Source organism: Neovison vison, chromosome 1 (genome assembly GCF_020171115.1).
Source record: "Neovison vison isolate M4711 chromosome 1, ASM_NN_V1, whole genome shotgun sequence".
Classification (NCBI taxonomy): Eukaryota; Metazoa; Chordata; class Mammalia; order Carnivora; family Mustelidae; genus Neogale; species Neogale vison.
Genome location: NC_058091.1, coordinates 276,654,693 through 276,675,726, shown reverse-complemented (window position 1 = coordinate 276,675,726; position 21,034 = coordinate 276,654,693). Strand labels below are relative to the sequence as shown.

Sequence of the window (21,034 nt, the reverse complement as noted above, 5' to 3'; positions counted from 1 at the left end):
CCGCGCTTCCTTTGTGCCAGGCTCGCCCCTTTGTCACACTAACTGCTGCGTCTTCTTGGGATTTCACCACTTTTTCTCTGCACCTAGGAACAGTGACACATTGGAGTAGCTGCTTAATAAATATCCAAATGAATGAATGCAGTGAGAGAGGTTAAATATAAAGTAACTTTTGGATATTATATGAAATACCTCTACAGGTTACCCTGCATCCTAAAAAGCTCTTGCTCAGCAGCTTTGGAAAACCCTAGCCACATAGGCATATGAATGTACTTCCATTCTAATGGTCTGCCTCTGCATATGAGAAATAATTCTGAGCTTTTTAGCAGGACTTTCTAAGCTTTTCACAGCCTGTGGCCCAGGCTGCCTTTTTAGCCTTATTTTCTTTTACACCCTCATTTCAGTACAAACACTTATTCTTTCTGTCACTGGAATACTTAACTCTTCTGGAAAATGTAGCAAGCTTCCCAGTGTTTAGGAAATGTCACCTCCTATCCCTGAGAACTTCCCTGCCCAACAGGAAAACTAGTTGCTCCTTTTTCATCTATATTCCCCTTGCACTTGGACTGTTGAAGCACTTAGCAAGTCTCTTCTGACCTAATTCTACATATCTAACATCTCTGTTAGAACATGTGCATTCTCTTTGAGAGCAGGGATTATAAATGTCCCATCTACTCATTGTCCCTATACTGTAGCAGACTCAGGAAACAGACTTCAGTTCACATCCTCACAGATTACTTCCCTCAGCTGCATAAATGAGGCTAGTAATAATGTCCTTGTGAGTTTGCCATAAGAAATAAATAAGGTAATGTATATAAAAGCATTTAGCCGATAGCCAGGCGTGGAGTATGTACATGGTAACTACTGCTCTTCATGATTGTTCATAAGAATTGAATGAAAGAAGAAAATCCATTGGCTTTTATCATGGAAGATTTGTAGGCAAGGTCAGACCTCCTTTGGGCACTAAAAGAAATGTAGAAAATTGAGGTCTGGAGTGGAGCAAGAATTTGAGATGGGAGACTGAATGTAAGGGGGAATGTGGTTTGGTGTATATTAAAGGCCAAATCCCCTTGTCCGCATGAAATCTCCAGTTTTACTGTTGTATATCCTAGAGACATTTATCTGAATGGTATCTTTCTGTTGTCATCCTGATTTGCCTCATTTATTTGTTAACTGAATTTGTTTTGTCTACTTAAGTAGATTCTTTAGTTCTTTTAGGAACAGAATCTTGTTTTCTCTTTTCTTGTCATCCAGATGGTTGGTTGACTTCCCAGCAGTAGCCCTTGAGCAGGCCTAAGCATTGAGGATACGGTGATGAACAGGCTAGACGATGAACAGGCTAGACGCAGTCTCTGGGGCCGTTGGGCTCATGGCCAAGCTGCAGATGGAAAGATAGTATGGTTATGGCGAGACTCAAACTGAGATCAGGCACGCAAGCTTAGGTTGTAAGAGGGTACTAGATTGACTGCTGATTTGAGGGACTTGAATTTAATATTGTAAAAAACTGGCAAAGCCAGGAATTATTTCCTTTAGGGTCCTCTTAGAAAAGTGAGCATTTTATCTTAAGAAGATAGAGTAAGCTAATTGAAGCTCATCGTTCTGAAATTGCTCACTGTGCGCTCATCTTCTAGAAAGATATAAGTAAAATCACACATTCCTATTCACTGACAGGCACTAATAACTGTCACAAATTCTTTGATGTAAAACATTTGAGTGATAGTAAAATGTTAACAATGCGCTAGTGTATTTGTTCATAATCCTTGGCCTGGGTTAGCTGAAAATGATACCAGAACCTTCAGAGAGTAGGAGAGGAAGTGTACAGTTTGAGCTTGTCTGCCAAGTGCATCCTGGCGTAGCTGGCAGATACTTACAAGACTAATTGCTTATAAAATGATCATGAGGTCTTCCAGTAGCTGGCCTTCACTACTGTCTGGCAGATTGCTTACAGGGAGGCACAGTTGCCTCCTAGAGCCATTCATTCCTGGTGACATCTTCAGGAGTGAATGCGGTGCATTTCTTCTCTCCGCTGTGTGCCGCTCTCCCTGCTTTCCTCTTATGGTGATGGACTGGCTCCACCAAGTGCTGCTTTCCATCATGATTTCCTTTCCCATAGAATGGCTGGGCATTGCTTATTCTCATCTGTGTGATGAAGCCCTGTCGTAGGCTGTTCTTCCAGTGCGGACCCAATAATCACGGGGCTGTTCGTTTCTCGGGGCTGCCACAGATTTGCCTGCCTTTGGGGTTTTTTGTTTTTTAGACTTCTTTTGGTTTCACTTTGACTGTGTTTATTTTTGTTGAAGCATTGAATGAGATGGAAGACATGGTGCCAGAAGACGGAGAGGTGGTGGCCGCGAGCGGACAGGAGACAGTAGCTCACAGTCAGGCGGTTATCCCTGTGGATGTTGACGAGGAACAAGCAGGTAATCATGTGACTTTCACATTTGTGGTTATCAAAACTTGGGCCTGACTCTAATGAAGAAAGTGAAGCACTACGTGATTATTTTTAAACATTATGGTTGGTGATGTGTTATATGCTGTTTATCATTGACACCATATTATACTGATATTCTCCTTGCTACACACACATATATATATTTTGTTAAGGTTTGTGATTTTTTATAACTGTGGCAGCAGCTTCTCTTTCTGTATTGGTGCTCTCACATGTGTGTTTTTGTGTGTAAGTGTGTGTAGAAAGAAAGCACTCAGATTATTGATAGAGAAAATAAATGACCTGACTGAATAGTTTGCTTGTCCTCTTCCTTCATTTTGGTGGGGAGGAGCAGGAGTGGAGAGGTCGACCTGGTTTAGTTAACAGAACAAGATCTTGTCTCTCTTTGCCCCTGGGTGTGTTACACAGGCTCCATGGAGTCATAAGGTCCTTAAAGATTACCCAGAACAACCCGATGTTTTACATATGGGGAAACTAATAGTCTTTCAGAATGAGTTTGAATAATTTGCTTCAGACCACTCAGCCAGTCTTAAAGGGACAACACTGAGATTAGAACCCAAGTTTTCTTACTCCTGGTCTGTTGGAATGCTGATTTGTCTTTGGATTGAAAATATCTTTAACTATCCTTGTTTTAAGTGTCTTACAGATGCAGTCACTTATTCAGCAAATATTTATTGAGTGTTTCTCTGTGCCAGGCATTGTACAATGTGACAGGAACAAGACAGGCAAGGTTCCTTGGAGCTTACACTTTATCGGTGGAGTGAACTTCAGTCATTTGTCAGAGAGATTTGGGTCATAAGACTAAACTGTACTGCCAAGCAGAGAAGACACTTTTTATATACATAAAAGTACCTAACCAAACTGTAACATGCATCTAGCCTTCAAGACCATATCTTGCTACTTCTAATGAGAAAGCCTATATTCACTTAAAGAATGTAGAGTTTGCCAGTCTACAGGTGTCTAAGGTTCATCTTCCCTTGCTTTGTCTTTATTCATACATTTGCAAAATTGGGAAAGTAGGAGACTTTTTAAATGATTATTATGACTTACTTGGTTATTTTTAGGATTTATGTGACCTTTTCAAATAGTGAATGTCCTCAAGGGGGATGATCTACGATCTATTTTGATCTGCCTTTAGAAACGTGTATATTCCATCAACATGAGTGCTAAGAGAGGCTACATAGAGCCAAAGCATCCCTGTGAGCCCAGATCCCTGTAAACAGGACTTAAAGTGAGAGCCTTTCTTGGCAAGAAGTAACGGTTAGGCCTCTGCTTTTTATTTTAGGACCCAGTGGTCTTCAGCGTGTAGTAAAACCAACCCCAATTACTGTTCATGATTCAGAGAGTGATGATGAGGAAGATAGTCTAGAACTCCAAGAAGTCTGGATTCCTAAGAATGGTGCTCGGCGTTACTCTGAACGTGAAGAAAAATCTGGAGAGTCAGTGCAGTCCAGGGAACTGTCAGGTGAGAAGGAATGTCTTGCTGGGACCGGTTAGTGGGAGCCATCATGAGAACTGACAGATACACTTGACCTTTATATAATGTGTCCCTACCACAGCCTGTGGTGCAGTTAGCATTCCTTATGGAATGTGACAGGAGGTAAGAAGGACAGCATCCCAAGGGAGAGGGCAGTCTGGGTGGCGCTCTTGAGGACAAGTATAGCACAACAAAATATTGTGGAATTGTGGAAACAGGGTTCAGGGAAGGGAAGATGTGAGGACTGTGACTTCCACAGTGAAGGCTTTAGGACCTTGTGGCATCAGGGTATCAGGGATTAGCGAGAGGCCTGGGCTTCACGTGGGGGATGACTCCTGAGGTGTCCAGAGCAGTGAGAGAACAACCACTCCACCAGCTAATACTCTGTCCAGTTGCGCGTAGTCAATGTTGGTGGCTAGTTTGGTGCTTGAGGGAGTCCTGCAGTTTGTCTTAGGATCCCTGCCTCCCCTTACATCTAGTCAGCAGCCTCTACCATTTGTCTCACCAAGAAACTATAATTTTCTTAACCTTCGGTTCATTCTTCTTCCTTGTCTTTCCTTCCCTTCCGTTTCTCAGAACTACGGGCATATCACCCTGAGCGAAGGATGAGGTTTTTAAAATTTATCCACTTATTTCCCTTGGGTACCCCACTTCTTAATATGTTTCAACGTTCGGTGTACATTTAACACTGGCCCTGAAATATATAACCACTTTTGGGTGTGGAAAGCTTAGTTCTTTAGACTTGGAATCATTTACTAACCAATGACTGATTACTCCATTCTTATTTTACTCCTTTCAAAAAATTCGGGTATTTTCACACTGGGGTCGAAAGGAGCTTTTATGGAAACTAAAATTTAGGGAAAGAAATGTAACCAGCTGACTAACCTGTTTCCTAGGATATACAGTTTCTGAATTTAGAACCTAGATCTGTCAGCCAGAGAAAATCTTATTTAAGTATTCCTTTGTATATTCATTGAGCCTTACTGTGCCCCAGGTACTGGTAGGTGCGGTGAGGGATGCAGAGATGAATACATCATGATCCCTCTCTCCTAGGGAACCTCTATCCTGATGGAAGAGTCAGGCCAGCAGTGTAGATGGTAATATGCAGGGCATAGCCTCTAGGGGCATCGGGGTGGGGGCACAGGAGAGATTGAACAGAGGCTCAAGGCTGAAGAATGGGTGAGAACAAAGGCCTGGAGGTAGCACGGCAGGGGTATGTTCAAAGAAAAGTTTGGGCTAGCGTGTAGTCCGCACATAGAGGGGCGGAGAACAGACAGCCAGCTTGGAACGAGATCCTGGTGGGCCGCGGAGGCTGAGCGGAGAATAAACCAGGTGGGCACTAGAGACCATAAAGAATTTGTGAGCAGCCGAATGATGTGGTCACCATTGTACTTGAGGAAAATTAGTGTACATTGTTTCCTGTTCCAAATTTACTCTTGCCTTTTGTCCAGAATTTGTACTGAAATCTTTTCTTTTCCTCGGGCCATTCTTCTTTTTCTGTAAGCAGTAAGTGGAAAAGGCAAGACTCCACTTCGAAAGAGGTACAACTCCCATCAGATGGGCCAATCGAAGCAGTTTCCCCTCGAGGAAAGCAGCTGTGAGAAAGGCTGTCAGGTCACCAGTGAGCAGATCAAAGCCGATATGAAAGCAGCTAGGGATATTCCCGAAAAGAAAAAAAACAAGGATGTTTACCCCAGCTGCAGCAGCGCCACCGCCAGCACAGCGGGAACCTCCAGCTCACACAGCACTGCTTCTCAGAGCCCCGACTTTGTAAGGACGGTGAACAGCGGCGGCTCTTCCGAGCCTAGCCCTTCAGAAGCGGATGTGTCCAGGCAGTGTGTCTGCTCCCCCGGTGGGTCAGAGGACTCTGAGGCCATGGAGGAGGGTGATGCAGAGAGTTCTGTCTGCCCCAGATGCTGCTGTCACAGGCCCCAGGAATCCCAAAGGAGAACTAGCAGGTGTTCTGATGAGGAACGTCCTTCAACCAGCCGAGCCTGTGTTGTGAATGGCCCGGATGGTACGAGATCCGCCTTTTCCTTTAGGACTCTGCCACAAGGGGGGTCTTCAGGCCCAGCACATGATGAGAGGACTAATGGGAGTGGCTCTGGGGCTACAGGTGAGGACAGGAGGGGGAGCTCCCAGCCTGAGAGCTGTGACGTGCAGTCTCATGAAGACTACCCTCGGAGGCCCCTAACAAGGGCCAGGAGCAGACTCTCCCATGTACCGCTGGTATCTGAGTCAGGTATGACAATGCCGCCAGGATTAGCAACTGCAGGGCAGGCCTTGCCAGGGGCATGAGCTCGTTCCATAAGCTTGCTTCCATAAAGCCAGTTTGGCAAATGGAATTCTGTGTTGGGGTTCTGTGATCATACAGGGTTTAAACTAATTTTCAGCAGTGGTGCGGGTGGGGGGAAGGCATGTGAAACATCTTGTAAAACCTCCAGCCCAGGAAAACTCAGACAGTTAAGCTTCTGGGAAAAATATAACTCTATATTGACACTAAATACCATACTGATTCTGATGTCTAAGTCCCAGTGCAACTCTGCTCCCAGCCCATATTTAGGGAAGTTACGATTCTTAGTGAAGCTTTAAACCTTAGCCAAAAGGTAAGGACCTGAAGTTGCTGGGGCTGGGAAACATAGCATATGGGTGTACCCCTGTGTCTACCTCTGCACTATTTAGTAATTCTTTCTGAAATCTAGTTTTGCTTCCAGTTAGGTTTGCCAGGAGGTAAGCAGGTAAGTAGGTAGTTTGGCTGAGAATTATTTTTGGTGAAGATATATTCAAAACATATATATGTATATAATTTCATTGATAACATTTATAATGTATGTGCCAAGGTAATGGATTGGATGGGGTAAGCACATTTCTCATAGTTCTGTTTATATTTCTGACCTAATTTTTAAGTAATCTCTCCTGCCTTTATTAAGTCATGAATAGCTATCAGTGAATAATATATTTTAATTTTCTCCAGGTCTCCCTTAATTTGAAGATCTTAAAATTAGCTCCAGAATGTAGAGTTAGTTCTTTTTTTATATGCTAAATAGGGCCAGTCATATCATGTGGAGCTAAACTAACAAAAATAAGCTTTTGTAAGATAAATATAAGACCTTAATTATGTACTAATCATAGTACCTTAAACTCAGAATAGAATGAGTTTTGTTCACACATATCATTATGCTTTACAAACACTAGTTCTGCCATATGATGAAAAATACATTTCCCTTAAAATTTAAATGTTCTATCGTACTTTTTTTTCTTATACATAGCGCACAATTCACCATGTTAGCCATTTTGAAGTGTGTGTTTCATTGGCATTAAGTACGTTCACGCCGTCCTGCAACCATTACCACCATCCATCTGAACGTTTTCATCCTCCCAAGCGGGAACTCTGCCCGTTACACAGGAACTCCTGTGACGACACCTTTTGTTGCGTGGTTTTTCATGTTTGTCAAGTCAGATCTACTTGTTTACCTTTATGATTTCTTTATTTTCTGCAGTGGAAGACCTTCCTTATGCATGGTTCAGATCATTGTTCATATTTTCTCATTCTTTTATCCATTTGCTTATTAGCTCTTTATTTTAATCTGTGGGAATGAACTTAATTTTTTTATTCCAAATGGTCAGAGTTGTTTCAGTGCTGTTTATCGGCATCCATTCTCATTCATTATTTTGAAATATTTTTGTGTCATGTGCCTGAGATAAGCTTAGTTTTGTCTCTGGGCACTCTGTTCCATTCCAATGTTCTGTCCTCTTTCTTTTTTCTTTTTCAGAATTTCCTGGGCTAGTTACGCATTTCTTATTTATTGTTAAAGTTTTTACAATAATTTGTCACGCTCCAAAAGCAAATCTTGGGATTTTTTTGGAATTCATTACATTGATCTACTGAAAAGATAATTGTTATTTTTACAGTGTGGAGTCTTCCTTTTTAGGGACTGTGTTGTCTCTCATTTTGTCTTTTGTCTCAGTAAATGTTGTTACTGTTTTGTGGTGGGGTTTTTTGTTTTTGTTTTTAATATAAATACTTAATATTAACCCTAGGGGCTTTGACTTTTTTGTCGTCTTATGCTCCACTGTCCTCTACCATTTCCTTCTGACTTGTTTCAGGTCTAGAACTTTTCTTAGCTTAAAGAATTCTTAGAAATTAGGGGGGGAAAAAACCCTCATTTTTACTTTCCTAGGTAAATTATATCAGTCATGATTTTTTTCAATTTGAGAAGATTTCTAATGCGTGTTTAACCGTACAGTAGGTAAATTACCACCTCATATTTTTTCTACAAGGCAAATGTCCATTTTCTTTCAGTAACAACTTTGCTGGAGAGAATCAAAGTGCTGATTTTAGTATTCTCTGGATCTCTTTTGGAAAGAACAAGTTATTTGAGTAGCTTTCAACTTACTATTTTTGATCTAGCATGTTTATGATATCTCTTGGCCATTCTGCTCTTCAGAGTTTTAAGGAGAAAAATCCACTGTAATAAAGGAACAAAATTTGATTATTATGGATTTTTTTAAAAATCACTTTTTCAAAGAAAATGTTTGAGTTTTTATTTTGGTTTTCGAATTATGGCCTTATGTTGTGTTAAAACCCTGTTAGAAGCTAACATAGCTGTCTTGTGAATTCTTATTTTGGGAATAAATACCTGTAAGTTGTTTGTATCCTCATTGTATACTGTATAAAATATCACAAAAATAACTAATTGGATTATCAAAGAATAACATTTAAGATTAATATTGTACAGGTCTCATAAATACTAACCGCTTTCTCTGACACCCCAAAACTGAATTGGTTTGTTTTCTGTATTTCTGTAGTGTCTTCTACACCAATGTTAACTATACTGTGTTGTAATTCTGTGTTTTACTGTCTGTCTTTCTAATAGACTGAGCTCCATGAGGGCAGGGACAATGTCTGCTTGTTTGGCATGTTATTCCCAGCTTCTAGCACAATGTGTTACATGGTATGGGGCTCAGTGAATAATTGTGAACTTAATAAGTGGTAGGAACCAACGTATGAGGTATGTTGACGCTGGTTGATGTATGAAATCATGAGAATTGTCCCCAAGGAGGGAGGCGTGAGGGAAAAAAACATGAATTCTTTTTTTCTTTTACATTGGAAGCCTTTGTTTTTAATGCTCATCTACATGTAAAGTGTGACTCTGTTTTACAACTTTTCTTAGAAAATATGAACTGCCAATTTGGGTACTCTGGAGAGCAGGAAATTTAACTTTGAACCCCATGCTCTGGTCATTTAAGGGAGAGAGCCTTCCTGGAAGGTGAAAAGTTTGAGAATCAGATCATAAAAAGAATGCTACAGAAGATTCTAGTTTCAACACTGCCGTAGAGGAATGGAAGCAGATCTGTTTTTTGTTTGTTTTCATTTTTCGGGTACTGGGAGACAAACCAGGTCCTATTAATTGGTTGTAACAGGTGTATGAATTTTATCTGTCATCTGAAATGTGCTACCTTTAGCAGATTCCTTGTCAATAAAGATAATTAGATTTTGCATGAAGTTCCTTCAGGAATACTATGAAAGAAGGCCTTCAGTGGGCTGGCTAGATCAACAGTTCTCTTCTTTTTCCGGAACCCCAGGGTTTTGTTCGTGTTCAGGGTCTTTAGAGGACATTCCATGGGTAGAAATCCTAGGCTCTCTTTTAGCTTTCAACCAGGGTAGCTCCTTTCCGTTGGTTTGCATCGTAAGATTTCACAGAGGTTTCAAATGGTAGAGGAAAGGTTCTGGGGTTGGGCGGATGGCACTTGGATTACATCTCTAGAGTTCCCATCTAACCGAAGCCTTTTGAAAATTTGCAATATTGGCACCTTGTTTCCTTTTCTTTCCAAGCTTTGAAGTTACTTACCAAGTAGGATGTTTGTAATCTAGTAGTGGTATCCAAAGGCAGCGGGGTGAGATTTAATTCGTGAAGATCAACCTTACTGCATTCAATAAATGCTCTCCTACAGAACGCTTGTCAAAAATGAGGACAGTGATTTTTTTAGTGTCATGTCTTAGAATGTGTATGTGCTTGTTAAAATTTCAGAGATGAATTTAGACCTTGCCTTTAAATAAAATCAACACAATATTTATTCTTACAATTACACTGCCAGGTTTTAGAACAGCACTAGTAAATGAGTTAGGGCTTTACTAGCCAGGATCTGGCTAGTTAAAAGACTGCAGGTTTTCTCATTGTTTGGTGTTGCCTCCTGGGTCCACCACTAAGACCGTGGCAGGCTGCTCTACCGTCTCTTGTCTCTGTTTCCTCATATGTAAAACAGGGAGAATAATCTCTCTCAAAGGGCTGTCTTCAGGATTCTGTTAGTTATTGCAAGTAAAACCCTTAGTGAAGTGCCTGATGCACAGTAAGCGCTCAGTAAATATTTGTTACTATTGTTACTCCATTTCTGCACCTGCATTGCACTCCTTCATTCATTCAGTGAATGCCGAGTGCCAATTTGTTCAGTAGATGTTCATTTTAGATCACTGCTAGTGGCTGACATTGACATGAAGGTGAAATAAGGCAATGTTCTTGCCTTCAGGGAGCTTTTAGTTTAAGTGGAGAAACAAAACAAGTATGCAGGGAATACAGAACCACTTACAAGTTTTGCGGGGCCCACGTGATTTGTTAGAGTAAGTGGTATTTGAGCTGGACTTTTCAGGAATGGGTAGAATTTAAAAAAGTGAGGTCATATCGCTTCTCGGCCTTTTGGCTAAGATCAAGTGTAGTATCTGTTCTTATCAGTTTAAAAAAGTGAGGTCAGGAAAGGTTGTTTGAGGCAGAAAGAGCTAGAATGATTTTGGCTTCATACGCTCTGGTGGTGGCAAATGACTAGGACATGGTTTGGAATAAAATTGAGAATAGATATCAGGCCTTGAAATATTTTTACTAAGCAGTAGTTAGTAATTTAAAGTTCAGCAGGAAAGTGGTGAGTTTAATCCACCAGTAGTTTGAGTTGTTATACCCATCCTCAATACTAAATTAATACCCAATTAGATTGTTGATACGGCCAAAGTATGAGAAGAGATAATCCTATATGATGTCAACTGGCTTGAGATAATGGAGGGCGATTTTGTTTTGGAATAGTTAGTTGGAAATAGCGGTCATGTGTTCTGTTGGGATATAATCTGGTGATAACTTATTGGGAACCAAGTCATAGATTTGAGAGTTGCCTTATAAAGTTATATGCAATACGCAGTTGAATGTGTTCTCTTGATGGAAAGAAAGCTAATAGCTAAAAATTGGATTTTCCTCTTTCCTTTTTCTAGAAGTTGCCAAAACAAAGCCACGTCATGCCATGAAGCGAAAGCGGACAGCAGATAAGTCCACCAGTACCAGTGACCCTGTCATTGAGGATGACCATGTGCAGGTGAAGGGAAAAAAAACCCACTTAACTTTCCACATTCCTGAATAATCATTAAAGTTTCCATCTTTTTAATTTTTTGCCCTAAAAGAAGAAATTGGTAATAGCTACTTCTTAACTTGTGCCAGTGAAAACCTTTACACTTTAAAACAAAAATCTGCAGAAAGACATATCTTTTAACATTTTTCTCCTTGTAGGTCCTTGTATTAAAATCCAAAAATCTTGTTGGAGTCACTATGACCAACTGTGGAATCACAGATCTCGTGTTAAAGGACTGTCCCAAGATGATGTTCATCCATGGTATGGATCTAGGCCTGTGTCATCCAAAAGCATCACAGATGAGCTTAAAGAATTAAAGATTCGTAAATACTACCATAACATTTCTTTATTTTTTTTTCAAAGGAATCATTACCTTGGATTATTTCTAATTCTGTCCTTGTTCTATAGTTCTCAAGCAGTTCCTCCACGGTGTTTGTGAGGGAGCACGTGCAGACTTCATCTTTTAAAACAGCCTTGCCTTTGCTTTCCTCCAAATGATAATTGCTACTTGATCTGATGGAGTAGATTCACAACATGGTGGGCTTTGGAGTCAAGTAGATCTCAGTTTGAATCCTCTCTCGACCGTTGACCGTGCTATATGACATTGTGTTTTGTGTTTGTGTTTTTGCCGGAACTGGGGACTGTGCCTTACATACTTAATGGCTGTAGGTCTGATTGACATCATCAATCAGAATTTCAGTTCGTGGCACGTTATCCTTAGTTCAGGCTTTTCCTTTTGGTCCCATTGTCCCACGTTGCCCGTCTTATCAGCCTTCACCTCCCTCTATTCATGCCTTTAATAGTGCATCTCTACTTATAAATGTATTTACCTGTGAACAAATAAGAGGGTAGGGTATTTTTTATGTGAGCTTTTAAAATTTTGCGTGTATGATATGTCCATTTCTCCATTTTCATTCAAAATTATGTTTTTTATACCTATCCATGTAGAATTATGAAGATAGGACATGTTTTTTTGCCTTGGACAAGTTATATATTGTCTGTGTTCATTTTTTTTTTCAATTTTAAATTATACATAATTATGTCTACCCTATAAACACATATTTTTGAAGATTAAATACAGAAAGTGCATGTGCGTGTCTATGTATATATGTACACACATATATAGTGGAGGGTCTGTCCGCTAACTCAAAGCATACCTAATATTATTAGTTTGTATTATATTTGTACTGGAGTATTAGGGGCTTTCTTTTCTTTCTTTTCTTTGCATTTGTCTGTTACTACTAGTAAGCAAAGCAAAGAAATCCTTAGCAAACAGTTTGTCATACACTAAGAGAATTCCAGAAAGAAGAGATAAAATGATTTAAATGCTACCTCTCTCCTGAATTCTAGAAATCTCTAGACCCTATGTTCACCCTTAAGAGGTAATACTTTACTCCATTCCAGTCAACGAAGTTTTAAAATATCTACTAAATGACCATCTCCTCTTGGACTTTGCTCCTAGACCAGAATCAGGGGGCCCTTTAGAAGCCCAGCCTGGCTTAAGGCAGTACTGTTAGCACTCTCCCCTCTGAGATCTGAGAATCTGCCTCGCAGCCTTTGAGCCGCTTTGACTTCCTATTCTTTTCTCTCTTCATCTCTTGGAGAATCTATTTTTCACCTCTGCACTTGACTCCGAGGATTCATTCTCCCCATATCTTCTCTAAACCTAGTGATGGATCGCATGGCCTCAGGTCCTGCCTTTTGTTTGCCCTTAAACCAAATTGTTTAGCTCAGCTTATCATGAGACCAGGGATCCTAGGTAAGAATCTCTGTCCCTGGATATTTGCTGACTGAGTTAATGGTGGGCGAAATGACTGAGGCCCAAACTGACCTCAGCGTTGTCCAGTTTTATAGTGCAGAGCCACTGGCTTCATATCACCATTTGGTCCTCTCTCTTTTCCTTCTTTCCTATCACTTGCCCTGCTTCTCCTTCCTCCTTTCTCCAGAAGGAGAAAATGAGTCAGAAAGGCAGAGACTTGCTTAGCCCTCCAACATCAGGTTAGTTACAGGGCTCAGTTGCTCAGCGGGTGATGACATTGTGTCAAGATGTTATAGAAGAAGTCTTTATGAAATGTTGAAGAGATCAAGCGTGTTGGCCATATGGTTTTATTGTTAGCTTCCATCTGATTCTCTCTTGAGTTGGACCAGGTTGAAATCTATAGTAAAAATTGAATCAGAATGAATTTTGGGGTTAAAAAGGAAGGGGATATTTTTCTGAAGTTAGCTTGCTGTTAATAAATGTTAAATAAATGTTAATAAATGTTAAATTCATTTATTACATAGCACCAGTTTTCTCTATAACCTGACACTTACATGTTAAATAGGGAGCATATTTAATCGTGTTTCTGGCCAGCATTTTTAATAGAACTCTCTGCAGTGATGGGTATGTTCTGTATCTACACTGCTTGATATGGTAACCACTGGCCACATGTGACTGTTGAACACTTGAACTGTGGCTAATGCCTGAAGAGCTAAATTGTTAATTTTAATACACTTTAGTTTTAATAGCAATTTAAAAAGAAGATGACCACATTGGACTATATAGCTTCAGACCAAAGTATCCAGATGTTTTGGGTTTTTAAAGGTTTTGCTTTTATGCTTAGGATAGGAGTTAAAATCAACTCTGCTCATTTCCTGTGGGTGAATATGTGATAGTATTTGTAAATTATTCTAGGTTTATTTGAACATTACCCATAAGATTGTATAATATAATAGTTACCATCATTCATTCTTTTTGATAAGTATTTTATAAACAGTTATGTTTAGGAAAATTACCCTCGGAACATGGACTCTTTACCAGTCTTAAGTCTACCAATCTTAGCTAGGAAAAAGTACCTTGACATTCCTTCAACATGATGGTGACCACCTTCTTTTAACAGGACAGAATTATTATTATTATTATTATTATTATTATTATTTTTAACAATTTTACTTTGAGAGAGAGTGTGCACGTGAGCACGAGCACGAGCACGTGGGCCAGAGGGAGGGGGAGCGAGACTCCAAGCGGACTCCATACTGGGTGGAGAGCCTGATGTGGGGCTCAGTCTCACAACCCCCAGATCACAACCAGAGCTGAAACCAAGAGTCGGACGCTTAACTGATTGAGCCAGCCAGGCACCCTATGACATTTTCAAATCATTTTGATCGCTGTTAATTGTACTTGATGACAGTGCTTGACCTAGGTTAGAGATGTCCCCCTCTGCAGTATTTGTTGCTAATACAGATTGTCCCCGTCCTCCCAGAATGATTCCAGATGGGCTATATACTGCTGTATGAGTTTGTGTAAAGTATCTGTAGAGCTTACCATTGTTTTCTTTTTGTAGCTACCAGGTGCAGGGTACTGAAACATTTAAAAGTAGAAAATGCCCCCATTGTGAATCGATTCGACTATGCACAATGCAAGAAGCTAAACATGGATCAAGTGCTAGATCAGATCCTCCGGATGCCGCCCGACAGAAATCGCATCATATACCTACGCCCGATGCAGCAGGTAGCAAGCTTGCTCTGCCTTTTCTGAGCTTGTTGCAGTGATTTTTTTTTTAGTCTTCTGCCTTTTCAACTCAGAATTTATTTATTTGTTCAATCTGTGATAATGAGTCTTTGGATTCTACATAGTTCTTTTAGCCAAGCTAGACTACCTGGCCAGTCTTCGTCCTTAATACTTCTCTGCTTGATTTTAGTGGATTTTTAGCAAGCTATATGATGAGGGCAGTTGTTATTTAAGTTTTTATACTTAATAAAAGTTGCCTGTGCTTATAAGAGCACAGGTTTCAGACAGCCTGATTCAAGTTCTTGTTCACTGACTGGGAGCAGATTACTTGGCTTCTTTGTCTTATTCCTTCATCTGTAAAATTAAAATAAAAACCTACACCAATGATAGTTAAATGAATATATGTGAAGTGACTTTTTATCATATCTACATAAGAAGATGAATATTGGCTGAACCTGTTATGGTCCTCATTTCACAATGTATGTAAATCGGACTATCTTGCTGTATGCCTTAAACTTACACGGTGATGTGTGTCGATTACATCTCGATAAAACTGGGCAGCGGGGAGGAGCAAACATCGTATGTACGACTCTGTGCTTGGTGCTAGAATAAAGTTTAAAGGAAATAATAAGTAATCGTTGCAGTCAGTGTTTAAGCTTGGCCCCAGAAGATTCATTCCAGCAAACATACCATTTGTTGTCTATCGTTTTCTGGGGTTGAAGAACACACAGTGCATCCTCCCTCTCTTGAAAAGTTTGCTTTTCCAGTAGGAGGTAGACATACTTGCCATTAAGATGGTAAGGTGGGATTGCCTAAATAGTGATGGGGAAGAGGGCTCCTTGAGAGGAAGGCAAGTGAACAAAGGCTACAAGGGCACAAGGGAATCTGTTCTTTAGGCCCGGCAGTAGGCCGGTTTGAATAGGGTATATAGAACCTACACACTCGCAGCTCTGCAATGCAGCCAGTACTTAGAGCTGTGGAGGACGTAATCGGAAGTGGATCCCCGGGGTCAGTTACCTGCATCAGGATTCCCTGCTTTAGGGGGTGTGTATATAACAGGGATATGTAAATCAGCAAGTTTGCGGAGAAGAATTTTACTAAGCCCCACTCCCAGCATGGCAAGCTGTGTTCAGGACTGAATGTGACTGGTTGATTTTCAAATCCACCAAAGATTTTAAAACAGGTTTAAAAAAGGTGACTCATACTTTAAAGAGAGGTTTGCAGGACGTTCTCTTCCTTGGTCAAAAGCCCTGTGATGTCTTCCACAGGTAGACACACTGACCCTGGAGCAGAAGCTATTTAGCGGCCCCTACCCCTACCATATCTGTATTATCCATGAGTTCAGTAACCCTCCCAACGTCCGGAACAAGGTGCGCATCCGCAGCTGGATGGATACGATAGCAAACATCAATCAGTAAGTAATCTGTGGCCCCGGAAGGGTTTTTTGGTCATTTCCTGTGGCAAGGGGTCCCAGAAAGGAATCCTAATTGTTCTTTGTTCGAAATGATTTTGTCTGAGCTTTTCAGGCACTGAACCATAGGACATATAGGATGTAAAAAATGGAGGGAAATGAGTACTTAAAACTAAAAAGCATTCATATATATTTGTAACTTCATTTCTAAACTTAGAGAAAAATTGCAGGAACAGACCATACATGTGCACTGACTTCATTCCTTTAGCCCCAGTGCATGTCAAAGAGATGAAATTAAAGATCTTTAAACTTAATGTTTTACATCTTCAGAAAGTTGGACTTCTTTATGGATGTTATATAAATGTTTTATTTAGCACCTTATATACACAAGACATTTGATTGGAGTGGCTTGCTTTCTTTTCCCAGTAGGATTTTGAAGATAGTGAGGAAAGTAATTTTGACCTGACTAGATATGTATCCTCTAGTTGTCTACTTCTGTTAGCTACTTAATACTTTCTTTGAGATGTTCCTTAGACCTTAGGCCCAATACAACTTCGACAGGTCCTTTCTTCCCCACACCCTAGCACTGTTTCCAGTTTTGTAATTTTTATTTAATTTTTCCTGTTGCCTCCAGAGAACTCATTAAGTATGAATTCTTCCCTGAAGCCACACGAAGTGAAGATGACTTAAAGAAATACCCCAAGTACCCCTGGGGTAGAGAAATCTACACTTTAGAAGGTGAGCATTGACCATTGGTTGGTCACCTTCATAGCTGCCCACTGACTAGATGGAGAGACAGGCCGTAGGGAGGGTAGGAATGGGTGTTCTGAGTATCTGCCAGTAGCGGGGACTAGATGCGTACTAATGTCCCTCTGTGAGTCTTCACCATCCCCAGAATAATCCGAAGCAGCTGAGATAAAAGAAAGCACATTGTACATTTTGCTTACACAGTATTACAGTGTTTGGCCCTGTTCTTACTTCCACACCAGCAGCATTGTTAATGTGTCTTCTTCTTTTAGGGGTTGTGGATGGAGCTCCATATTCCATGATCTCTGACTTCCCTTGGTTGAGATCATTACGGGCCGCAGAACCCAACAGCTTCGCCAGATACGATTTTGAAGATGATGAAGAAAGTAATTATGACCTGATTTTTATTCTCTAGTTTGAGTATATCCTACTGTGTTAGATACTTAATGTTTTGTTTGAGTTAAAAGCAGTGTATGGAGCCTTTATATTGCTTCTCATGTAAATGGGGGTATTTTAAATATTTTAAATTTTTAAAAAATGTTATTTTAATTCAGTTAACATATAGTGTATTATAGGTGCAGAGGTAGAGTTCAGGGATTCATCAGTTTCATACAACACCCAGTGCTTATTACATCACATGCCCTCCTTACTGCCCATCACCCAGTTATCCATTCCCCCACCCATCTCCCTACCCAGCAGCCCTCAGAGTTTGTTTCCTGCATTTAAGAGTCTCTTACGGTTTGTCTTCCTGTCTGATTTCCTCTTACTTTATTTTTCCCTCCCTTCCCCTGTGATCCTGTTTTGTTTCTGAAATTCCACATGAGTGAAATCATAAAATTGTCTTTGTCTGATTGATTTACTTCACTTAGCATAATACCCTCTAGTTCCACCCCAACGTTGCAAATGGTAGTTATTTCATTTTTTTTTATCACTGAGTAATAACTCCGTTGCATATATGTACATCATGTCAAAAAAAAAAAATACAGAGCGACCCTACAACCAGTAATTGCTCTAGTAGGTATTTACCCAAAGGATGCAAGCATAGTGATCCGAAGGGGCATCTGCACCCCAGCTGTATAGCAGCAGTGGCCTCAGTAGCCAAACTGTGGAAAGAGCGCAGCTGCTCACGTAAATGTTTTTATTTGCCTTTTCTTGCTGTTTGGTTCTCCCCCTGCCAGTAGCAGCTCTCAGTTTGTACAGTCAGTTGACTTACTATGGATATATAAAGGTCGGTGGGCAGGAGTCCTGGAGACAGATTTTCCTACCCAGATGTTTTTGTTACCTAGATGCTTATAATTTTCTTACTCTTGACTAAGAGTTCGTCAACTGTATTGTTTTGAAATTGTTCCACTTACACGAATGATTATTCTCCTTATGATCCGCTTCTCATTGGGTATCATAGAGGAACTTAGAATTCAGGTGTAGCTATTTGGGGAAAAACTTGAAGGCTCTTTTGAATAGAGTTCTTCTGAGTGTTAGCACACTTGAACATCCATTTGTAGGAAGTCTTAAAAACATATTTTATGAAGAAACCAGTTTGGAAGAATACACATAGGTGTATCTGTGACTTAGCTGTCTGGTGCGTGGTCACGTTGGGCCTTTAATCATGCGTGCTCTCCGAGGCCCCAGACGTGGGCCATGGCATGGCACGTGTAACGTGGGGCCCAGTCCAGGAGCTACACCTAGTTCGGTGGCATCACATTACAGGCTTTTCTCATCTACCATCTTCACCAGTGACCTCCAGATGATTCTCATAATCCTACATGTTTCCCCTTTCTAATTTCCAAGGCACCATCTATGCTCCTCGAAGGAAAGGGCAGCTGTCTGCGGACATTTGTATGGAAACAATAGGAGAAGAAATCTCCGAGATGCGTCAGATGAAGAAGGGTGTGTTTCAGAGAGTAGTGGCCATTTTCATCCACTACTGCGATGTCAACGGGGAGCCAGTAGAAGATGACTACATTTGACTGGCCTCTCCTACTTCCCAGGTGTTCTGGCACAAGCCAGAAGGGGTCGCCCAGCAGCTGGCAAGTTCCACAGGGATTCAGGGCATGTGGTTTGGAGGCCCTGGCACATTTTGGTATATAGGAAATGTACAAGGAACATTGAAGTTGTATACAAAGATTTGTACATAGAGGAAATATACAAAGACAATTCCTGAGTACCACCTTTATATCATATGTTTATACAATTTAATTTAAGAATTCATTTTAATGAAGGCAGATAATTGGAAAGAGTTCATTCTGTTCATTTTTCCTGACTTAGTTCATAAAGTTGTCACTTTTTGGCTGAGCCCTCATTTACTATATTCTTAATAATCATTGTCATCCCCTTAAATCTGTGCCTTTTTCTTCTCGAGCAAAGCTGTTTGAGTAAATCTGTTGAAGAGTCTTCTTGTCTTGTGTGCTTTTTTCTGTGTTATTATTAAAACCAACGAAACCCTTTAGGAGGCAGCTTTATGTTTGTGTACAAAATGGTGATTCATTTTTTTTCTTGGTATTATAGTTGCCGTTTTTCTTAAAATCAAATAAAAAGATTTATGAGTTTAAAAAAAAATTGAGTTTGAGAGGGAAAATGGAAGTTTCCAAAGCATTTCTAATTATTTATTTCCACATTCAGTTGTGTATATGCTTTATCTTGAATATAAAAATAAAAGTTTATTAAAAACGTTTCTCTTGCCTTGGACCTGAATCCCTGTTTTTAAAGAATAGCAAATAACTGCACAGAAATGGAACGTGTAGAGTTGTGTCTAAGTAAGATTCCAGTGTAATCTTGTCTCTCGTCTCTTTTTTCTCTAAAATCCTGTGGCCACAAAGTAGTAAGTAGAGCTCTTACGTGACTGAACACTGGGAGGGGCAGAATTTCCCAAAATACCTGGTCACTAGGAGATGGCCTTTCTCCTTTCTCAGAAGAGAACTTCACCCTGATCTATGCCTCATTATAGGACCAGGAGTCAAGAGCAAAAAAAGCTTTTAGAGCAACGCCTATGTTTGAGGGATAGCTTTGCCGCTTGCTGGCTGAGTGACCTCACAAATTGCTTAAACTGAAAATCTGTGGAAAAATTTTGTCAACCCTTTCCTAATGGAATATGTACAGATGGTCTCTACGAGGTGTAATGGCCCTTAGAGACTGCCTAGTCCAACCTTTTCACTTCACTGAAGCCCAGAGAGGGAAGATTTTCTCAGTTATGGTCAAGAACTGGTCAAGGCTAGATAGGCAAGAATTGAAGTGTCTGTCTGATTCCCGCTGGGCTGCCTCAGTATCCCGTCCCTAGGCATGCAAGGGCGCCAGCAAGTTTTCCTGACACTAAAATAGTGTGAATGATCAACAGTGTCTTTTCATCAAAGTTCTCTCTTTTTCAAGACAATTATTTCTATCATATTGAGAAGAATTGTCCAGTACCATGTTCAGTCATCTTTTTATTACCTTATTTTTAACTCGGCCAATCTCCCTTTTAACTAAGAGTGTGTTGTACTCTCCAGTTTAGAAAAGGCAGGAAACAAATTCTAAAACATTCTAGATATTTTGAAATAATACAAACCTCCCCAACTTCGACTGAGTCTAACCCTGTTTTCTCAATGGGACCATAATAACCAAATCCTCTAAACAATGCTCAGATGGGCCGCTAGAGGCCGCTGCCTTCTAACTTGTTGGTTTCTCTCCTGCTCATCCAACCCGCTGTAAGAACAGGGACAGCAGGGAGCGCTAAAATCATTGCGAAGGTGTGCAGACCAGAACATCTGAGAAACAAAACCATGAACTTGGAAGAAGACTCCTGTAGGAGGCATTTGGTCAGTGTGTGCAGAATGAAAGGCTGCACAGTCATTGCCGCACAGCAGGGGTCGGCCCACTTGCTGTCGGGGGGCCAGAGAGCATGTTACTTCCAGCTCCCCAGTGGCCGTCCCTTGGCGGCTGGGAGCAGGAGTGCAGCCACAGAGCTACTTCGACAAACGGACGTGGCTTTGTTAACAATCCAACTTTATTTATGGACACAAATTTAAATTGCACATAATTTCCACATGTCACAAAATATCTTTTGTTTCCCAACCACTTTAAGAAGTAGAGACCGTGGGC

The 21,034-nt window shown here is 40.6% G+C and overlaps 1 protein-coding gene and 1 pseudogene across 3 annotated transcripts in view; both read left to right on the top strand.

Annotated features, from left to right (window-relative positions):
• FBXO38 (F-box protein 38) overlaps window positions 1–19,631 on the top strand; it is a 54,749-nt gene extending 35,118 nt beyond the window's left edge. The window contains exons 13-22 of one of the 3 annotated variants that reach the window (XM_044231913.1): window positions 2,298–2,417; window positions 3,732–3,911; window positions 5,431–5,940; window positions 11,179–11,279; window positions 11,471–11,573; window positions 14,636–14,802; window positions 16,071–16,216; window positions 16,848–16,951; window positions 17,233–17,346; window positions 18,749–19,631. In XM_044231913.1, coding sequence (XP_044087848.1) covers window positions 2,298–2,417; window positions 3,732–3,911; window positions 5,431–5,940; window positions 11,179–11,279; window positions 11,471–11,573; window positions 14,636–14,802; window positions 16,071–16,216; window positions 16,848–16,951; window positions 17,233–17,346; window positions 18,749–18,927 — 1,724 coding nt within the window. In that variant the 3' untranslated portion in view covers window positions 18,928–19,631. Of the gene's footprint in view, window positions 1–2,297; window positions 2,418–3,731; window positions 3,912–5,430; window positions 6,166–11,178; window positions 11,280–11,470; window positions 11,574–14,635; window positions 14,803–16,070; window positions 16,217–16,847; window positions 16,952–17,232; window positions 17,347–18,748 lie in introns of all 3 variants that reach the window. The other 2 variants (XM_044231903.1, XM_044231919.1) reach the window with 2 other exon arrangements.
• On the top strand, window positions 10,603–10,726 carry LOC122896834 (annotated as a pseudogene).
• Window positions 19,632–21,034: the final 1,403 nt, after the last annotated feature.